The following is a 16,490-nucleotide window of genomic DNA, read 5'->3' on the forward strand; positions in this document are numbered from 1 at the left end:
GGAGAAGGTTCAGGAGAAGTGGAAAACTGGAGAGTGTCTTCATCAAAGAAGTTCATTTCATCACGAAGAGGAGATATATTCACTTCAGGCGCGCCCTCAGAAATGGGAGAAGTAGGCGCGTCCTGAGATTTGTGTGGAGAAAGGCTTGGAGAAATAGCCTGGTAAGAGACCTTAGATGGTCCTGCACCAACGTTAACCCCAATTTCGACGCCCCTATACCTATCCGCGTTCAAACTTTCCAACCAGTCGTCATCATCTAGTTTTGTACTAACAGGGACTGAAGATCTTTCTTTTTGAATTAGCTTCTGTTTACCCCTTCTCTGATTTAGAGGGACGTGGTCTTGAGAGTCGGTTGATGATTCTGCCATTATCTCACTAACTTTAAATTCTTAAACAAGGCGCGCCTCCTGTTCCAAGAAGTGGGGGGTTCTGTGTGCGTCTGGGTGGTCTGGCTCAAAAGAGATGGGTGGGGGAGAGTAGATTCCTAGCTTAGTGCAAAAATCCTTAAATGGATGAAAAGGAGAGGACGCGCCCTCATCTTCCAGCTATCAAGAAAAGCAACAAAAACTTTGAGGGTGCACCCAATTCGAAAGAATGGGAGAAGAAAATATAAAGGAAACAAACAAGTAATGGAAGGCCTGAGAAGATAATATCCCCTGTGTTGGGGGTGACCCATGTTAATCCTCTTAAGGCATGTTCTATGCTAAGAAGGCGCGTCTTATCAAGGATAAGACCTATGTATTCTAGTATAAAGATTAAACGCTAAGATGGTGGAAGGTTAGTGGTTAAAATGGCGCGCCTTAAACGGGAAGGTGTACAGACTACAATCTAATTACACTACTGATAATAAAGAGGGATGGCACACCTTAGATAAATGGAAGGGCGCGTCATAGACAAGTTCCGCAGTGTATATGCTCTTAAAACTAATTGGAAATAGGATAGTAAACGGTTGGAATTCTCAGAAACACAATTTTGAAGATTAAGCCATATGATTTTGGATCTAAACCACAAAGATTCAAATATACACGCATATATACACATATATACACACGAATATATACAAACAGAGGACGAATTATGAATGAGAAGTTGAAAAGACAATATGGCATGCAATATGATTTACTTGGTGAAATCCTGAAATATAAAAAGCTTTACATACCTTTTTGGTTGGAGAAGAAGATCGACTGGAAAAATCTGGGAAAATATGACAGAGGAAGCCGATTCTGAGAAGATGTTTCTCCCGCCGGTGTGATAGTGTTTAAAGAGAAGGTAAAGTAAGAGAGAGAGGGTAGAAGTAAATAGTAAGAAAATGAAAAATTACTTGTATTTATAGCTGAAAAAGTGACAACTGTCAAATCAAGTCACATCAATCACGTTGGCCACGATTCCCGAGAAATAAGGGGAATCATTTCTTAAATCGTTTGAGATTCCAGGACGCGCCCTCTTGAAGGCGCGCCATTTCTGGTTATTGGAGCAATACGAAATTGTGGAGGATTGGGGAATCTAAAGGTGCGTCCTACTAAAGGCACGCCCTATAAAAAAATATTGACAAATAAGTTTATACAAATTTCGATAAAATGAATAAAAATTCCAATCCCATTTTCAATGACATATGGAATTTGGGGGGTAGTTGTTATGCCCAAAAATTGGTATGAACTTTGTTCAGGATAACATCAAAAAGAATTATCAAAATTAAGATATGAATGCCTGAAATCAAGGAAAGGATAAGGGAAGTTTCCTTCCTGAAAGAGGACAAGGCGCGCCCTAGGAATATGAGATTGAGTATATACATAAAACAAAGGCGCGCCCTTAGCATAAGAGGAAGGCGCGCCAGTTACTAAGAAAAGGATGGGGAATTCCCTGTTAGCTCCTCACTTGTGGTAGATCTTAGAGTGCACCCTAGGTAAGTAAGATATATTGGAAAGAACTTCAACATGAATGTTTGGATGGGCTCTTTGCAGGTTTTAAGGAAGATAGAGATTATTATTACTAACCTATTTGATGCAGGTACTCCATTGAAGAACTCCTTCCTGTAGTACATCTACAGGATGGCGGTGTCCGTGGTCAGAGATCTCTAGGGGTATGCCTGGACGGAAGGTCTCCTCCTGTAGTCAATGAGTGTCCTCATTGGGGATGTGGGGTAAATTCTGGTTTGTGCTTTGGGAGCTCTGTCTTTGTATTCAACGGGTGTCCTCGTTGGCAGACTTTGGAGTATCCTGCACTTTGCACCCAAAAGCTTGGGATCACTTGTCCTGTAGTCTGGTAGGGGCTCCTTATCGGGGGACAAAGATGCGTGCAACATTTGGGGTGAACCACGGCTATACATGCGTCCACGGACTAGAGAAACAGCTGGTAGCAGAGGGTTATCCTTGGCCAGGAAGATGCCTTATCCGTGAAGTTTCGAAGCCGCAGACGAGTCTTGGGCCTTTGTGGTTGGACCTCATCGGCGGACATTCCTAAAACTAGTAGAAGACGGTTTCTAGTGGGTTTCCCATTGGGCCTCGGGACAAGAAATCTAAGCCCATTAGGTTTCTTGTTCCCCAAGAACTACATTGGTTTGATTACCTATAAATTGGGATACGTAGGCAAATTGCAAGGGGTGAGAAGCGAGAGCGCGAAGGAGTCACCACTAACCTTAAGCAATCTCAGCCACCATTAACCGCCACCACCAAACACTGTTCATATTTTCAGAACACTGTTCATCAAATCTACCGATTACTGTTCACGTTTTCGACGAAGAACCACCGTCACAGATCTTGTTTCTGGCTACGAACCTCTGACTTTGTTGCTCCCAAATTCCTCCGTTAACATATGCAATACGTCGAGTTCTCATTTTATCTAACAACTCGCCGTATCAATTTCATGTGTCTTTGCAAAAGGACAATGCAATAATTCACGAGTTATGTTCCACCGCAATAAAACTACCATATCAAACTCAGGATTCTGTTTTTTTTAATTGTCATTCTTTATTTTTTAATTGTCATTCCTCACTTGCACGATTTGAGATCAACTTTAAATTTTCTTACTGAAAGGTGAGCTTTCCAAAATCAACAGAAGATGCTCGCAATGAAAATCCAATTAGATTGCCTATTTTGCAGTAATGTTTTCAATTCTTATTACAGTCTGGTGATCAAAAGAGTGCAGGAAAGATTAGGTACAACACTTGCATCATTAAAAAAAACAGAACTCGTCGATAAAAAAATCTAGACATATTCAATGCTGATTGAAATAAAAATATCCTGACTAGTTGCTGGACTACATAGCATAGGTATATATGAAGACAGTCGCTCTGAACCTAATGTCCAACTGTGTTATAGAAGAAAAACAATCTCTTGTAGGGTGGAAGCCTGTCAAGCACTAAAATACAGAGAAGCAACAAAAAAAAGTGATCAGCTCCCAGCAACTGGTGATACAGTTGCAGGCTTTGCATCCTCGGCTTTCTCATGTTCCTTGTTAAGCATCTGAAAAACAGTTTCGAGACGATTAGGTCTAATCATTGTAGCACAGAGTCACACACAATACACACACACACGTCTGTGCATCATCTCATATTCAAAATAGTAGGCTATAAAATCTATTCATATATGTAGTTAGAATTCCTTTCCATCCGACCAAATAAGACTCTATAGCACATGCATGTCACACCTGTTGCCTAATTAGCACCACACAACATGGACCCACCTATAGATTTCAGTTTATAACATAACTAACATTTTATGTAAAATATGAAAACAATCATACAATGTCAAAATCCAAATATGCATGTTTTAAATTTTTTATCTACTAAATATAAAAATAGTCAAATCAAATTGATACTTAATTACTAAATTTTCAAACTAAACAAAAAGAAATTTATTGTTACTATCAGAAGGCAAATATTAATGCATACAGTATGGTACAGTGGTACCTACTTTCACAATTTACGCATTTTTAAAACTTAATATCAGCTTCTTCTAAAGAAGTAAGATGCAAATAAATACTTTGCTTTGGAATTTTGTCTATCTGATGTGCTTGGAAGAATCATCCATTTCACATAAATTCCCAGGTCCTACAAAATCACAAGGTTATGCTCGTTCAATGGAATTAACATTTCCCCAACTATTTGCCCATTTGCTCTATTTTTCTATTACTAATTTACATTTAATCCTTCAGTAAACTTCATTTTCTTGAAAATAGTCGGTTGCAGAAATTTAAATACTTTCACTTCATAAGTTTTTATAATCACGAACACATGCCTTTACTTTAAGTCTTTAACTAAAACCACCAACCTCTTATTACTAATAGAAGGATAAGGATAACCGTTAGACTAAATTTCAACCACCTTCTTTTCCAAGGGGCAAATAATACTAGAAAGGGGATACTATTAAATAGTCTCCCCAAAACGAACTTGAAAGTGAACATAAACAGTCCACGAAAAAATTTCGAAGGACCGAATATGATACAATCTAAAGTAGTTGTAAAATGTAAGGAGACATGATTAGCCACATAATGTGCATGGCCTATAAGTTCATTGCACCGCCCATGTAAAAAATCAACTAAATGTGCAAGAAAAAGAACACCTTGTTATTGATTAAGTTGTGGAGCGCTATGACACTTCGAATGAGAGATGATAGATATATAACCAGCATCTGGTCATTTGTTTTTACTGCATGAATAACGGTTATCAGTGACATTAGGTCTCAGTAAACTGATATGGGTAAAAGTCAGTATTTGCTTTCATTTTGTAATCTCCTGAGGTGACTAGTATACCTGCAAACGCCTTGATTAAATCAGCCACATTCAGATTGGGAAGAAGGTTGAATACATCCTGCAATTTTCACAAATACACTTAATAAAACATTTGGAGGAAAGGGGCTCACTAAAGAGTTATGAGTGCTAGACTAAACAAGGATACATTCTCGCCTACTAGATCTACAAACATATTGATTTTAATCAGCAGATGCCTCGTCTTATTATGATAAAGAAAGGGAACAATTTCTGGAATATATTTACCTATGTAGTTCAGTAAATGAACATGAATTTTATTTATATATCATCAATGCATGAACTAAATTTTAGACACCATCAGTTCCAATTTTCTTGAAGCAAATAAGTTCCATTTTTTCCCAAATACATACCCCAATTATAATATTAAAAGATTGTATATTTAGAATGACAAAAAAAAAAGCAATCTACAAACTTCAGTTTTATCAATTATATGAGTGGCAATTTTTTTAGTTCATTTGGTTTATTATATTTTTCTTAAATTTCGCATGGGTATTAAACTGCAACGAAAAATCTACTCATTAGAATAAGGAAATATCAATAAAAGCCTACACACCTCATTACATTGCACAGAAAGAGTTCTAAATTACACAGAAAACTATTCATCTCTATATATGATTTTCAGAGAAAACCGAAATGAAACGAATACTCTACAAGTTTAAGCTCATTAATTTAAAAAATGATAAGCTGTTATGAGTTTTTGTGTCATCATTGTTTCAAGTCAAAATTCTTACATTGTCTGTTGTCACTATATTTTGAACTTCTTTTTGCAAAATTGGTTTCCTATTATTTTTTCTTTACTTTTGGGCAAGGTGATGAGGATATGCAGGTGAGGATAAATGAAGTACGAATGTATATACATAAAATTACCTGTAAATGGTATAAAATCTCATGATTTAAGGGAAGCTTTTCATCAATAACAAGATCAAGATAACTCCGTATCTCTCGCAGCCGAGCATCCAGTCCCTTTAAGGCTGCAAGTTTTCCCGTAACCTGCACAGCACATTTAAGCAACATCAACAGTAAAGTCACAATTACAGAAAAAGAAAACGGAAAGCCGTAGATGAATTTCTAGTATTTAAAATATTTTATCATCCGGTTTTGCTAACCCGTGCATTAATTTTAAAAGTAAAGGCTAACAGATCATATAGATAAGCAAAAAAGAAATAACCTCTGTTGCCAGGGTGCTGATGGTTGTATCCTTCACATCCCTCAGCAAGTGCTCCACTCCTGATTACGATTTACATGTAAAATGTGCAGGTTAAAACAAACTTCAGAATTCCTAATAATCCTCTGGTTTAAAAAGGAGGCATGGAGAAGGTTTGATAGGCAAAAAGAAGTTTCCACCTCAATGCTTACCGATTTCCTCCACTTCATGAGCAGCAATTTCTGAAGGAACATGAACAAAGACCTTTTGGCTTTTTTGAGTAGCGTTCTGTGACCATAAACAAGATTAGCACAGCTTGACACACCTGAAATATTTTATCTTATGAATCCTGCAACGATGATACTACCTCTTTAACCTCCTCAACAGCACAGTAAGCTTTGGTAGGTATTCCTAACTCCTTGGGTTGCACATCTATGATAACCAATACAGGATTCGGAACATAACTGTAATAATAAGAACTTCGTATTCAAAAACTATACAGCAGCATAAGGACAAGACCAGGAAAATTAATTTAAAGAGAATGAGAAGAGACAATCCAGAAAAAAAGGTAATTATAAGTGGTTCCAATTATAATGCGCTCAAGATAGGACTGGCACATTAAAGGCAACAAGTGAAAGTAAATAAACTAGAAGTCTGGTTTTATATCCCTCTTCTCTCGAGTAAAGCATAGATTCTCTGTATGGAAATTTTACTCCAAAATGCTTGTAAAATAATATTTTGTTGCAGCCAACAGAACGATATTACAAACATACAGATTGCATATAACAATACATATCTGGGATTCTATCAAGGAAGAACTTTGACTAAAAGAGATTAAATTTCAATGTTCAGATCAAAACAATAAATCTTTGAAAACATATAAGATTTTAAAATCGTGCATGAAACAAAAACTGCAGAATTTGACTCAAAAGGTCAAATGAAACTAAGATCATATTTATTAAAGTGTCCCTATTCTTGTGAGTTGTGTCATATGGATGATACACATATCATCCTAGCGTCCCCTTCCCTTCAGATTAAGTCTTTTCAACATTTGCAAATACTGATTGTGCAACTGTTTCCAACAGAATTTCATCTAGAGCTGAAGATACATTCCTATATGTGTGGTTTATTAGTTTAACACTCCATACCTTTTTCAGGCTAGCTACTAAAATTTTACAGGAGCATTTTGATGAACAAAAAAATTCCCATGATTCTTACTCATTAAATAAACCGTGAACGTCCAAGTCATTTTCGCGCAGCTTAGGGCCTGTACTGTACCACCCAATGACATGCTCCTTTGCTGCAATGATTTTCTAAAATTCAGACAATGACATGGCAAATAATGTAGAAAATGCATCAATAAGTTACTAAGACGGGATGTAGTACCATTTATTCTCTTGAACATAGAAAACATTGCCTCGTGATAATTATGGTCAAGAAACCATATGCTTGGATCTTTATCATCTTCTTCAAAGGGCACTACAAAATCAAGATTAGACATTCAAAAAGAGTAATACTCAATTTTGATACGACTTTTCTCACTCAAGAAGGTAACAATCTAGGCCATTAGTTAGCGAGCAACTTTGTTCCAGTCGCCCGACTTATACACGTTGTGGGCAAGTTCAACCATATGGTATTTTTCAACAAACCCTGCATTTCTAATTGTTGAATTTACTCCTCAGTCCTCAGTTAAATCATATTTAACTTTTTAGCCACAACAAGCTTGGTCCGGGAAATTTGACGTATATCAGACCAACTCAAACCAAAGATTAAATAGCTTAAACCAAATAATACATCCTAAACTCTTTATCCCCCCTCACCAAAGTTATATAAATCTCATAAACAATATCTCAATCATCAAATGACTAAAATAAAGAAAGATACTAATATTGAAGCACACAAAGTCGAAACTTAAAAAAAACAGAGTTCATATATATAATTGCCTCCCACCTCATTTATTCTCGCAACAAAAACTACATATTTAATCTGTGATTGGATCTGTAGTAGAAAAGAAACGAACAAATGGAAGACTGCTTAGAAATTATAACCTAAACAGTTACCACACCTCAGACCACACAATAGCGTCTAAAAACCCTAATACTCACTTGAAAAGAAAACCTAATATTCACTTGAAAACAAGCTAAAAGCATTCGATATTATCAAATTCAGGACAAACACATTGTATGCACTCCAAAAACACACCTCAAGTCAACTTATAATCCGAAAAAAATCACAACACTCTGCAAACAAAAATGCTAATTTACTAACACGTTCGATAGTAGTATATAAACAAAATTTTTAATCAACTTTTACTTCTAAAGGTACTTCAAAAAAAACATCAATAATACATATATCATAATAACAAAAACTATAAATCCAATACCACAACGTAATCTAAGCAGCAATAACATGCCTCATGTCAAACAACAGCTTCTAAATACTTCTACAATTTTTTTCAAAAAAAAAAAGAAAAGAAAAGAGAAACTAAACTACAATCAACATATGAAATCAGCACTAACGCGTTAATAATTATATAAAAACAGAACTCCAAACCAACTTATATTACCAAAGCACTTCAAATCAACCTTGATTACACGGGTCTCATCTTCGTACCATCTACTACAAATCTTACATCAAAATGAAATACCACACACAAGCTTCTAAAAAACCCTAATCATCTTTTCTCGTTCAATCTAAATTACAGCCTACATAATAAAATCAAACACCTCACCATTAACTGAACTACAAAGTAAAACCAAACATCAACTCACATTTCAAATAAAAAAAACACTTCAAATCAAGCTCAATTATACATCTCTCACAAACCTCGAGTCAATTTAGCAGAAAACCGCCTTACAGTCAGAAACACACTTGTTCTACATCTTATTCAGCAATGTTTGTTACCCATATATACCACACTTAAAAACCGAACGCACAAGTGGACACTTACCTACATTTCCACAACAACAAATTACCTCTTCTCATTTAAACCAAATCGAATAACACAACAATCTAAACTTCTCGAAAAAACAAGTAATTCACACTCTCCACAAACACAATACCACCACAGTAACAACTTAAAAACAAAACAAACACATATATTAAATCAATCAATGCATGAACAATTGAATAAATAAAATGAATTAAAATAGATCATAGAAAGAGTAAACAGATGTTAAAATTAAATACCAGCATAGCTATTAGTGACATCAACAGTGCCTTTAAAAGAGGTGCCGAGAAGAACGCCGATGACGCGCTTACGAGTGTCTTTAGCCACGCGATTGTAATTGTCGACGATGCTGAGAAGTACGAGAGGATGGACTATCACTTTCTCGATCGGTCGCGCTAGTATCTGCTGCGTTTTTATCACATCCATTGCCCCCAAATACAATTTACTACACCTAGAGTTTGTTGTGTTTGACTATACAGGAGGATGGTGTACACCGGACTAACTAGTAAATTTCTTATATTGATTAAAATATATATTTTTTCACTTGATTAGGAACCAACAAATCTTTAGAACAAAGGCCAAACAAGAATGCCCAAATTGTCGCTTTTAGGTAAGAAAGTCCAAAATATCACTTATTAACGTTATATAATATAGTATTTGTTTTACACCCAAAACGGAATATCGTCTTCCGTTTTGCCTTTTAAAATTTTTAAAAAAATATACAGACAACACAATATAACAGAGCGAGAGCGAGAGTAGTAACAATATACAAAGAACATAAACACATAACACAGCTGGACGAGAAGACTGAGAAGACAGCAACAAAACGACCACAGAACACTACAACAATCATTACTCCCTACAACAATCATGAACATTGAGGTAATTATCTGTGTTTTTATATTTTTTGAGTTTTTATGTATTTTTGTATTTGATTGCATACGAACTGTTTGATTTAATTACCCATTGGATTACCTGTTTTTTATTAACATTACCGTATGGTTGTGTTTGTAATTGACGTTATATGTTATGTTGAAGATAAATTGAATGTGTATAATGGTGATAAGTAGCTACAGTTTTAACCACATGTGATCCTAAATGAATTTATATGTAGAAATACGAGAATTACCTGTGGAAATTATTCTTAAAAATGAATCTTCCGTTTATCATATCCCTAATAGTGATAATTAGTGAGTATTATCATTAATCGTTAATAATGTAATATTAAACACGTCTATTTAATTCCCTTTAGGTTAAGAAATGATGCTCCATTAAACTAATTCGTCATAATGTATAGAACCTGCTCAAGCAGTTCAGGTTTTACTTTGTAGAAAAGAAACATTAGCCAAACAGAGACATACAAGTGAAATGAATTTTCAGTCCTTAAGAACCAGCACATTCTCTAATTCCCTCTAAGTTCATTTTTGTCTATATAACTGTGTATGACAATTACTGCATTGCATATAGAATACTCAGATGCAGCGTAATGTGAATCGCTGGAGTGGTTATTTTGGAATCATGTACATTTTTTATTCTAGAGGTTTGGGCTTCTCCTGTTTCCGGGGCTGCCTTGCTTTAATGCATCCAGTGATTCTTTTATTAGACCTTACCAAAAAGAAACGAAAACATCTCTTGTAACTAAAGGGAATTGCTAAGGAGAGAATAAAAAGTTATCATTTATATCGGTTGCCATTCTTTTTCCCTTAAAAATGTAAAGAAGTAAAAACTGTCTTTGGAAGGAGGAATCTACAAAATAAAATAAAATCATAATGGTGTTGGAATGAAGCTCCTGAAGTTTATGAAGATCCCTTGGTTAATATGATTTATCAGCCTATTAACGTTTGTGGAAGTCACTGATCTCTATACATATATACAGAAGTTTGAGGGGAAATATACATATATTTCATAATCGTTTACCTAATCTCAACTTAATGTTGTTATATAATTTGTAAGGGACCGGCTCAATAATCGTTTTATAGCGTTTAACCACCCTTTCACAGTTCTTCAGGCTGCAAAAGTATATTAGGAGAATGTGTCAAGTTGTATTGGACTATTGGTGGCATAGAAGTATATCAGGGCCAGGAATACTAAATTCTTAAGAAGTCCTTATATATATGCATAATATGGTATATAGTTTCCAATCTGATAGGCTTTTCATAATGCCTCTATATTCCAATGTACTAACTGATATGATGATAGAATATCTGTAAGGAATGTGACTTGCTGATATGATGATAGCTTCATTGTATGCAGAATTTATACTGAAATTTACATTTTTCTGCACTTTTTAATAAATAATACTGTGTTATTATGTTTTGAACAATGCGCGGCTGTTTTGAACAATATCTGCAAAACAATGATCTTCTATATGTTTGCAGGACGTGCATCCAGGTCCTGTTAACCCTAGCATTCTTCATCTTCAGTATACGCATAGATCTTTAGATATTTGGAGGTTAGGTGGTGGTGATATGTTGAAGTGTCGCCGAAAAAATCCTAATAATGAAGATGATCTTCCACCGCAAGATCTTCGTATGGTCCATTTACTTCAGTCTACTGGTTTCTATGGTGTTGCTCGAGTGGCATCTTTACAGCTGGATTGGAGTCTCATATCAGCTGTTGTTGAGAGATGGCGGCCAGAGACCCATACCTTTCACTTGCCTATGGGAGAGGTCACTATTACTCTACAGGATATAGGTGTTCTTTTAGGGCTTCCTGTTGATGGTGCTGTTATTATTTTTGATGTCACTCCTGGCCCTGATATGAGTTGGCGTTCTTATGTTGCTGAGCTTTTTGGTAAAGATCCCGATCCGAAGAAAGGCATGAATGGATCCAGAGTTCGGTTGTCTTTTATTGCTTAATGTGCTCCATCAAGTTTACCGCAGGATGCATCAACAGATGATATTCGCTTTCAGGCCTTGTGTTATCTTGTTCATCTGTTTGGTGGTGTACTTTTCACTGATCATTCGGGAGGTCTCTTCCATCCCATGTTTCTATATTTTATTCGTGATCTAGACAGATGTGGAGATTATGCTTGGGGTGTTGCAGTTCTTGCATATTTGTATAGGGAGTTATGCAAGACAAGCAAAAAGGACGTTGATGAGGTAGCTGGTTGTTTCTTATTGTTACAGTTATGGGCGTGGGAGAGATTGCCCACACTTGCTCCCATTCGCACCTCTTCTACTTTATTTGATGCTCGTTTCTGGGAGGGTCAGGTTGCAGCTCCACGTGGACTCAAGTACTTAGCATTTATGAATTTTTTAGGGTTTATTATTCCCCAAATAGGGTTTTAGAAGCGTTTAAATGAACTTGATATGACACGTAGCGGGGTAGGGTTTAGGATTCGTGGTTTAGGGCCTTTAGGCCCTAAACCATGTAGCCTAAACCCTAATTGTTGCTAGGGTTTAGGGCCGTTAGGCCCTAAACCCGAGGAACCAGACTTTATTTTCATGTAAGATTACAATTTAATACTTTTTAATTTTTTAGGGTTCATTAATCCCCAAATTGGGTTTTAGAAGTGTTTAAATGAACTTGATATGATACGGAACGGGTTAGGGTTTAGGGTTCGTGGTTTAGGGCCTAAAATGTAGCCTAAACCCTAATTGTACTAGTAACGGCCCTAAACCCTAGGAACCGGATCTTTATTTTGATGTTAGATTAGAATTTAATACTTTTTAATTTTTTAGGGTTCATTAATCCCCAAATTGGGTTTTAGAAGCGTTTAAATGAACTTGATATGATACGGACTTTTAATTTAAATATGAAATTGACTGTTTATTGAAATGTCATTATAGGTGGCTTCATGGTCATTCCTACACTAGTACGGGTGGTCGTACCCTTCCAGTTATTCGCACGATATTGGATGGGCTTGGACCATCTCAGTTTATATGGCAGCCTTACTCTCTCGATGTCATTTCTGATCTTCCTGCATATTGCTTTACTGGTGAGCATATTTGCCGCTACTGCGGGCCTTTGATATGTATTTTCATAGTCGAGCTTCACTGCCCTGATAGAGTTGCTAGACAGTTTAAGCTCGTGCAGACTATCCCTGTTGATGTTGTTTACTCGGAGGCAGAGCACAATACAAACTTGAGGGGCAATGATAAAATCAGATGGATTCAGAAACATGCAGCTAGCACATCTATATGGGCGCATCATTTAGATCATTTATTTTTTAGAGATGCGATTGTTGCTAAGAGTGCAGTGCCTGAGTACCATCCTTGGTATTTAGAGAGGACTGTTAGATTCATTTCTCGTGTTGATGCATTTAATCATCGCATTGTAAGTTTTCTTCTTGTTTATTCAATTTATTGTATAGGTTGTTTTGCTTTCGTAGTTTCATTATAAATGCTTTAGTAGTTTCTTTATTTCATACAACAATCTTATAACATGTGTGTCTTTTCTTTGTTTGTTTTTTCAGGATCTTATGTTCAGGCAGATATCTGAGCGGACACATGATGTTCTTCCTGATGTGTTTCATTTTGCTGACCACTGTCGTGATTTTGTCAGAGAGTATAAATTACATGGTTTTGATGAGATGCCTGTGGAGGTTCGTAGAGCTAGGTAGTTGGAGGAGAGGCAGCAACCGGCTCGTCGAGGTAGACGCGGCGGTGCACGAGCTACTGCTGGTAGGCGAGCTAGAGTTTTAGTTGACGATGATCCTGTTGCTGCAGAGCTTGGAGATGATGGTATTCCATTACATACTGATTCTCATGATGTGCCCGAGTCATCTACTCATGCTCGTACTGATCCTATGGCTACGGATCGTGGGGATGATTGGGATCCTCCTGTACTTGATTTTGTTGCTCATTCTGTTTTTGTTCATGTGCCGGGATCATCTAGTCGTGTCCGGCACGATCCTCAGATGCTGGATGGGTATGGATATGTTCCCCCTTTTGATCTTGGCTTGACTCCTACTCCCGAGCAGCCTCGTACCGAGGACCCTTCCACTGAGCAGCCTCGTCCAGGGGATCCTTCCACTAAGCAGCCTCCTCCTCTGCATCGTTCTCACCGGCCTACTGAGCGGGTACCTATGGAAACTTAAGTATGAAATTTTTTTTCATACTTAAGTGCGCGAAGAAATGAGGGTAAGCTTAACTTTAAGTTTTTAAGTGTTTGTGTTTAATTGTGTATGTCTAGTATGCATCTTAATTGTAACTTTAAGTGTTGAAATGTGTGTTACTTGTCAAATGTAATTCCTATCTTATACTGTATATTTATAAAATTTATTTTTTATGCAGATGATATAGTGGATTGTGGATTATAGGCACTATGCGGATATTGGAAAATGCAGATGATGGAGTCGTTTGTGCTTATTTTCTCTATTTTTAGGATTTTACTTTTAAAATCTTGTAAAAACAAAGACTTGGAGATATTGTGTTGTTTATTTGGCTACAAACTTTATACTGATTTTAGTTCGTATTGTATTTCGTTGTATTAAATTTTGTTGGTTGTGTTATTGGTATATGTTGGTTGTATTAAGAAATTTAATTTTAGGAAGCCATATTTGTTGGTTAAGAAATTTAATTTTAGCAAAACAGGGCATTTGAGATCTGTTTAAATATAATAGTACAAAACAATAAAAGCCAAACGGCAGATTAAAATATGTTTTGACAAATATAAACCAAAACGGAAGTTCGTCTTCCGTTTAATATAAACAAGAGATCTACAGAACACTTCTTAATCTTCCGTTTTACCTGTTTTAAAAAAAATGAACTAAAAACGATATTTCATTTTCCGTTTTAAGTGTTTTATAAAAATTAAACCTTAACGGGTCATCGTGTCCTGTTTTTCCAGTTTTAAATAATAAAACATGCAACGCGCCTTCATGTCCCGTTTTGTTTTAATAAAAAAATATAGAATAACATAATGGTGGACGAAGTTCCATTTTGTTTCATTTCCCTGTAAGTGTAAGTAACAACAGACGCACAACAGTCGCTGCTCTTCTCAGTTTACAAACCTAAAAATCAAATATTTAGATACAATTTTTTTACATAAATATTTATTAAAATTCTTAAAGATTTAATAATGGCTTCGGGTTCTGGATCGGGAGCACAATCGGTTACGGTGATTGCGTGGATTTATACCGATAGTAATGTACGACAAACTCAATTAGAGGGTTTCATATATGATAAACCGGTTTCTAAGTAAGTAAGACTCGATTCTAGTATGAATTTTAATAATTTATGCGATGTATTATTTTTGAAATTGAAAATTGATAGGAGTTTGTATGATTTTAAGTTGAGTTATCGATGGAAAAATTTTAATGATATAAAATTTGGTATTATTCCGGTTGATGATGATGATGATGTTGAGATGATGTTTGGAATTATTGTTTCGAATAGACCTCCTTTCTTTGTTGAAATTTATTTACAAAAAAAATTCAACTTGTGCATTGATTGAAACAAGTAAGAGAGTTGTGGAAACTAGTTCGAGAGTTTCCGAGAGGAGTGGTAGTAGGGGTTTTGATTGTCAAAGTACTAGTAGTATGTATATTGGTGGTGATACGGTTAGTAATAGAGCTTTGGATGCTTATGATGTTGTTGAGTCGGCTTTGATTACACGGGAGGAGACATTGGAGCTAATGGAGTTGAGGGAGGGGATGATATTTAACTCAAAGAAAGTGTTGATGCATACGGTTAGAGATTTTCATATCCGGAATCATCAAGAGATTAAAGTGGTTAGATCAAGTGATATGTATTGGATTGTGGTTTGTAAGAATAAGGATAGTGGTTGTGAATGGAGTTTGAAAGCTAGGTTGCGAAAATCACTTGGGAAATTCCAAATTATGGAAACTTCGGGACCACTCACATGTTTGCGCCCCACCGTTACTCAAGACCATCCTAATTTGATATCTCATGATATTCTTGAACTAGTTAAGGATCAAATCGTAGTTGATCCCACGGTTAAGGAAAAAATGTTGATGGCCACGATGAAAAGTATTTTTGGTTACCAACCGGGAAGAAAGAAGATTAGAGATGTCAAAAAGCTAGCAATGAATGAAGAACATGGATCTTGGGAAGGATCATATGAAGACCTCCCTTTTTTGATGGAAGCATTGCAGTGTTTTAATGTGGGAACCAAGGTTGATTGGGTTTTTAAGGAGGATGAGATTGAAGATCGTGGGAGCTTAGAGGTATTCTATTTTTTATACTAGTATCGTATAGATTTTTAAATGCTTTTTCATATTTATGTAATGTTTTGTAGTTAACGAGTATATTATGTCTTTATTTGGAACATGAAGTGACATTCAAGAGACTCTTATGGGCTTTCAAATCATGCATTGATGGATTTGAGCATTGTATGTCTGTCATACATATAGATGAGACTCACCTATACGGTCCATATCCGGGTGTACTGTATCGACTGGGAATTTCGCGACTTGATTAAGTGAATAAAGTATAATTCTGTGGTGTAATTATAAATTATGTGATTAAATAAAGGGTTAAATGATTTTGTTGGTTAATTGTCTCTATTGTATATTAGTAACTGGGAACGTAAAATGACCCGTTCCAGTTTGATGAGTCAGCTTAGGGAATAAGCTGTGTTGTCGGGCCGTCTGGTAGAACAGAACCCGTCTTAAAAGAGATTAAGGTATTTAAATGTGAACTATGTGTTATTGTGTGAAATAGG

At 36.0% G+C, this 16,490-nt stretch overlaps 1 protein-coding gene across 1 annotated transcript; it reads right to left on the reverse strand.

Annotated features, from left to right (window-relative positions):
- Nucleotides 1–3,058: 3,058 nt before the first annotated feature.
- LOC141692307 (26S proteasome non-ATPase regulatory subunit 7 homolog A-like) lies at nucleotides 3,059–9,380 on the reverse strand. The gene is made up of 10 exons (XM_074497081.1): nucleotides 9,101–9,380; nucleotides 7,298–7,390; nucleotides 7,130–7,211; nucleotides 6,279–6,375; nucleotides 6,124–6,199; nucleotides 5,936–5,994; nucleotides 5,635–5,757; nucleotides 4,750–4,807; nucleotides 4,560–4,645; nucleotides 3,059–3,461 (listed from the first exon to the last, which is right to left on the reverse strand). The coding sequence occupies exons 1-10, from the start codon at nucleotides 9,285–9,287 to the stop codon at nucleotides 3,390–3,392; spliced, it is 933 nt and encodes a 310-aa protein (XP_074353182.1). The 5' UTR covers nucleotides 9,288–9,380; the 3' UTR covers nucleotides 3,059–3,389.
- Nucleotides 9,381–16,490: the final 7,110 nt, after the last annotated feature.

This window comes from Apium graveolens, chromosome 10 (assembly GCF_009905375.1).
Source record: "Apium graveolens cultivar Ventura chromosome 10, ASM990537v1, whole genome shotgun sequence".
NCBI classification, from domain to species: domain Eukaryota; kingdom Viridiplantae; phylum Streptophyta; class Magnoliopsida; order Apiales; family Apiaceae; genus Apium; species Apium graveolens.

Coding starts and splice junctions, on each gene's coding strand:
- LOC141692307 (XM_074497081.1), bottom strand. CDS start 9,287: ATGGATGTGATAAAAACGCAGCAGATACTAGCGCGACCGATCGAGAAA. Junction 7,391..9,100: donor TGTCACTAATAGCTATGCTG/GTATTTAATTTT, acceptor TTGATTTTGTAG/TGCCCTTTGAAGAAGATGAT. Junction 6,376..7,129: donor GTTCACGGTTTATTTAATGA/GTAAGAATCATG, acceptor TTATTATTACAG/TTATGTTCCGAATCCTGTAT.